Genomic DNA, 5,308 nt, shown 5'->3' with positions numbered 1-5,308 from the left:
TTTTTAGAATAATTTGCTCAGCATACAGACTGAATAGACATGGACATTCTCGGCATCTGTGAGATGAGATGGACTGGCTTTGGCCACTATAAATCAACAACCACATGGTATATTATGCCGGGAAATGAAAACAGAGTAGGAATGGTGGTGTAATCATAATTAAAAAGACAATTTCAAGTTCTAATCTGAAATATAATATTGTGAGTGATAGCATATTGTTTATAGGTATACAAGGAAGATCCATTAACATGACTATTATTCAAATATATGTACCAACAGCTAAAGCCAAAGAGGGGAAAACTGAAGATTTTTATAAAGTTTTGCAGTCTGAAATTGAACAAAAATGCAACCAAAATGTATTAATGATAATTGGTGACTGAAATGCAAAAGTGGGAAATAACGAAGAAGAAAAAGTAGTTGGAAAGTACAGACCGGGTGACCGAAATGAGGCAGGAAATAGAATCATAGAATTTTGTACAGTCAATGACTTATTCATCGCAAATTCCTTTTATAAGAAACACAAATGACGACTTTACACATAGATCTTACCAGATGGACTACAAAGGAATCAGACTGTATCTGTGGAAGAAATTATTGGAGAAGCTCAATATGAGCAATCAAACAAGGCCAGGTGCTGACTATGGAACAGACCACACATGTGCATGTTCAAACTGAGCCTGAAGAAAATGAAAACAAGTTCATGAGAACCAGAATACAATCTTTAGTCTAACCCACCTGAATTTATAAGTTTCCTAAGTTTGAAGCACTGAACACCAATGATGACGACCAGATGAGTAGTGGGATGGCATCAAGGATATATACCCTGAAGAAAGCTAAAAGGCACTACAAAGAAAGGGGAGCATATAAAAACTAAAATGAATGTCAAAAGAAACCCTGAAAATTGCACTAGAGAATTGAGAAGTCAAAACAAAGGGAAGAGATGTTGAAGTAAAAAGCTAAACAGATGATTTAAATAGCAGATAAAGAAGACAGAACAAATCATTACAACAAAATATGCAGAGTCTCTATGATGGGTACGGAGAAAGGATACAACCCTAAAGCACAACTTCTCTGATTTTAAACAACGCAGTGCTCCCTTGCTCCGTTCAAATGACTGCTTCTTGGTCTATATATAGCATAAATAAGTGTTTCAGGATTCTCATTCTTTTCAATATTATTCATAATTTGTTATGATCCACAAAGTCAAATGCCTTTGCACAGTCAATAAAACACAAGTAAACATCTTTCTGGTATTTCTGCACTCAGCCAAGATCCATCTGACAGCACCAACGACATTCCTTATTTCATGACCTCTTCTGACACCAGCTTGAATTTTTGACAGTTCCATGACAGTGTATTTTTCCATTTTTTAATAATCTTCAGTAATATTTTACTTGTAGTAATACTGATATTGTTTGATAATTTCCACAATCTGTTGAATCATCTTGTTTTCTGAATGACAGCCAATATAGATCTCTTCAAGTCAGTTGTACAGGTAGCTGTCTGTCAAATTTCTTGGTATAAGCAAAAGAGTACTAAAGACATCAGAATATAAACATAAAAGATACGAGCAATAACTCTTAAACTCAAGAGCTTTAAAAAAAAAACAAACAAGCAAGGAAGCAATTCAAACACTGATGGAAGGAAAAAACTGAATCAAATCAAATAAACAGAGCAAAAGAACACACAACCATCAACAATACAGTACAACCATCTTGGTGTGGGAACAAAGGAAGGTGGCAGAGGAGGCTGCATTTAGATTAGGCAGCACATAGTCCAAAACCAGAATAACAGAAAAAATTAGTATGCCATAAAGCAAAGATGACACACAAATTTTAAGCATTCTACATATGTATGCTTGTGTGTGTTGTTATCGTTGTTTTAACCCAAGAATAAAACTTAGTGACAGCTTAAGGATGACAGAAGAATTGATGCCTTTGAGTTGTGATGTTGAAGAAGAACACTAAATATCCTATGGAGAGCCAATAAAACAAATGGATATGTCTTGGGGAAAGTGCAGCCAGAGTACTCCTTTGAGGCAAGAATGGAGAAACTTTGTCTTACATATTTTAGGCATGTTGCTAGAAGAGGCTATTCCTTGCAAAAGCGTATCATGCTTGGAAAGGTGGAAGATCAGTGAAAGAGGAAAACCCTCAACAAGAGGGATTGACACAGTGACTGTAGTGATGGGCTCAAGTATGTCAGAAACTGTGACAGTGGCACAGGATGGGACATGGTTCAGATCTGTTTTTCATAGGGTTACTACGAGCCGAACTCAACTCAGTGGCACCTAACAACAACAATAACGCTCAGAGGTAGGAAGGAATTGGAAAGAAGAATAAAATAAAACAGGAAACACAGGAAGAAATGGAAGGAATGCTATTACCATATAGGGATTGTAATCAATATCACAAAACATAATGCATATGAATAGCTGAAGGGAAAAATCATTTGCTTTGTAAACTTACACTTAAATCACAAAGAAAAGTTAATTAAAAATAAAAGATGAAAGCCAAGAAAATCCTTTTGTACAGTTCCACTCTATCACATAGGTTGCAGTGAGTCAAAATTGACTTGAAGGCACCCAACCACAGCAATATAACAAAAACATTCATTAAAACTAATTTTAAGTGTTTCCAGGATAGTGACAAATGCTCTAAAATGCACTCACTAAATATGCAAAAAGGTAGAAGTACTTCCCTGTAAAATATAAAATCTCACCAGTAAGATTTAGTTCATCTAAAACAATTACGAGATACTGTCTCATCCCAGTAACAATAGCAAAATTCAACAGAACAGTAAACTACAAATGCTGGTAAGGTTGTAGAGAAACTGGAACCCTTATTCACTGTTGGTAGGAGTGTAAAATGATGCAACCACTATAGAAGGCAGTATGGTACTTTCTTAAAAGGTTGCAAATAGAAATACCATTTGACCTAGGAAATCCACTACTGGGAATATATCCTGAAGAAACCAGAATTGCCACCCAGATAGATATATGCACACCCATGTTTATTGCTGCATTGCTCATAATAGCAAAGAGATAGAAAAACCTCAAGTGCTTGTCCATCAACAAACGAATGGATAGAGAAGCTGTGGGTATATTCACACAATGGAATATTAGGTAGCACTGAAAAACAAGAACTCATTAATACTATACAAAATGGGTGACCCTGGAGGACATTATACTGAATGGAATATCTCAGTTGCAAAAGGACAAATACTGCAAAGGGGTTGGGGGAAACTAAAGAAAAAAGGGGATAAATAATGTACATTGCATTGAAACAGATGAGGAATAGAACTGCTTCAAAGGAATACATGATTGGGTATTGTTTGCATGACAACAGTCCAGAATAAGAGTTGCTTAGTAAAGTGGACTGGGGGTGGGGTGTGGATTGTACAACAGTGAAAGAATTTTTTTTCAAAGAGAAAGCGAACTAGGGGGGATGTGGGCAGGAAGTAAAACGTGCAACAGTGAATGAATGGAAATCCAAGTTCTCTATAAATTTTCATTAAAATCTCAATTAAAAAAAAGATTTAGTTCATCAGTTAATTTTACTATTTAAATATCAATTACTACCTTTATAACTTCTATAAATTGTACCTAAATTCTTGATAAGTTAATGTTTAATGTTAAATTCAATACATACCAAAAAATGAAATTTTTAAATTATTTCTTTTTCACGGTGATTCAGTTCTGAGTGAAAATTTAATCTATAATTAACTGTATTTAGAAATACCTACCATAATATCTGAAGATGGGTTCTTCCTAAATTGATCTCTTGCCAGAATTAGTTGGTATTTTGTAAAGCTGAGGATATCTCTGCTCATCAAAACATTCTTCTGAATCAAAGGACTGGTAAATGCTTCCAAAATCTAAAAATTTTAAAGTGGGTTAAATATTTTTAATAAAAGGTTTTTTAAGTTTGGTTTGTTTAAAATATTTTTTTCATTGTTGCACATTTTCTCCCCACCCACCCCCAGACCACTCTTCAATTCACCACTTATTTCAGACTGTTGTCACACATATAATGCCTAATCATATATTCCTTTTGGACAATTCTTCCCCTCATCTGCTGTACTGCAGTGTCCATTAGTCATTTCATTCTCTCCCTGTCTCCTCCATGTCTGTCCTATATAATAGCAGTGTTAGGCAGTGTTTGTCCTTTTGTGACTGAGATATTTCACTCAGCATAATGTCCTCCAGGCTTCCCCATGTTGTTAATGTTTTACAAGTTCATTGTTTTTCAATGTTGCATAATATTCCAGTACATGAATGTACCATAGTTGCTTCCATCTCTTTGCTACTGTGAAGAACACAGCAATAAAAATGAGTGTGTATGTATCTGTGTGAATCATGGTTCTGGTATTTTTAAGGTATATTCCCAGTAGCACAAGAGCTAGGTCATATGGTACCTATATTTCCAACTTTTTGATAAAGCACCAGACTGCTTTCCATAGTGGCTATACCATTTTACATTCCCACCAGACATGAATAAGAGTTCTAATCTCTCCACAACCTCACCAACATTTGTTATTTGCTGCCCTGTTGAACTTTGCAATTGTTTTGAAATAAAAGTTGTTTTTTGGTTTGGTTTTGTTTGATTAAATAAAAGGTTTTTTAAAAGTACTTTTTCAAATACAATCATTTCTTTATATAGAAGCTGTAATGGAAAAACTTGTCTTAAATATTTTAAATAAACAAAGCAAAGATAAAATTTTTTAAAACTTGACATCTACTCTAGATAAAATCCACAGAAGAGTCTTTATAAGCTATTATTGGATCCAGCTATAATTCAGAAACACATTTGTTTACTTTGTTACCTCCCTCCTCTCATCTATCCCTCCTTTCCCATTGTCCCCAGAAACATGACTGCAATGTAAGCACCATGAAAGGAGTGTCTTTGGTATCTTCATAGGCATTCAAGGACAGTGTGCTGCATGCACCTCAGCATCCAGAATTGAGTCATAAGATTTCAGTAAAAATTTGTAGATGGTTAAGTAAATCAAAATTATTGATTATATTTACTTTTATATTTGCATCACTCTTTCAACAAATATTTACTGTTCATTACAGATCAAGCACTGTCCTAAATGATAGTTAAAACTAGTACGCTGTTGTTAGAAAAAAGAAGTGAGCAAATAGTATCAATGGGGAGCTCTGGTGGCCTAGTGGCAAGAAGGTGCACACTGCACCCAGAGGTGCGCAATTCAAATCCACCAGATGCTCTGCTGGAGAAGGAGGGGCAATCTCCTCCTGTATCAGTAAGATCTGATTTGACGGTACACAAAATAATAATTTTTTTTT

The 5,308-nt window shown here is 35.0% G+C and overlaps 1 protein-coding gene across 1 annotated transcript in view; it reads right to left on the bottom strand.

Moving 5' to 3' along the window:
• FANCM (Fanconi anemia, complementation group M) overlaps positions 1-5,308 on the bottom strand; it is an 85,782-nt gene that overhangs the window by 73,672 nt on the left and 6,802 nt on the right. Inside the window, exon 5 of the mRNA XM_006896013.1 lies at positions 3,745-3,876. Coding sequence (XP_006896075.1) covers positions 3,745-3,876 — 132 coding nt within the window. The remainder of the gene's footprint in view (positions 1-3,744; positions 3,877-5,308) is intronic.

This window comes from Elephantulus edwardii, unplaced genomic scaffold (assembly GCF_000299155.1).
Source record: "Elephantulus edwardii isolate Elephantulus edwardi_28Jun2011 unplaced genomic scaffold, EleEdw1.0 scaffold00179, whole genome shotgun sequence".
Taxonomy (NCBI): domain Eukaryota; kingdom Metazoa; phylum Chordata; class Mammalia; order Macroscelidea; family Macroscelididae; genus Elephantulus; species Elephantulus edwardii.
Note: the sequence above shows the minus strand (reverse complement) of the source record. Positions and strands in the feature narration are given on the sequence as shown.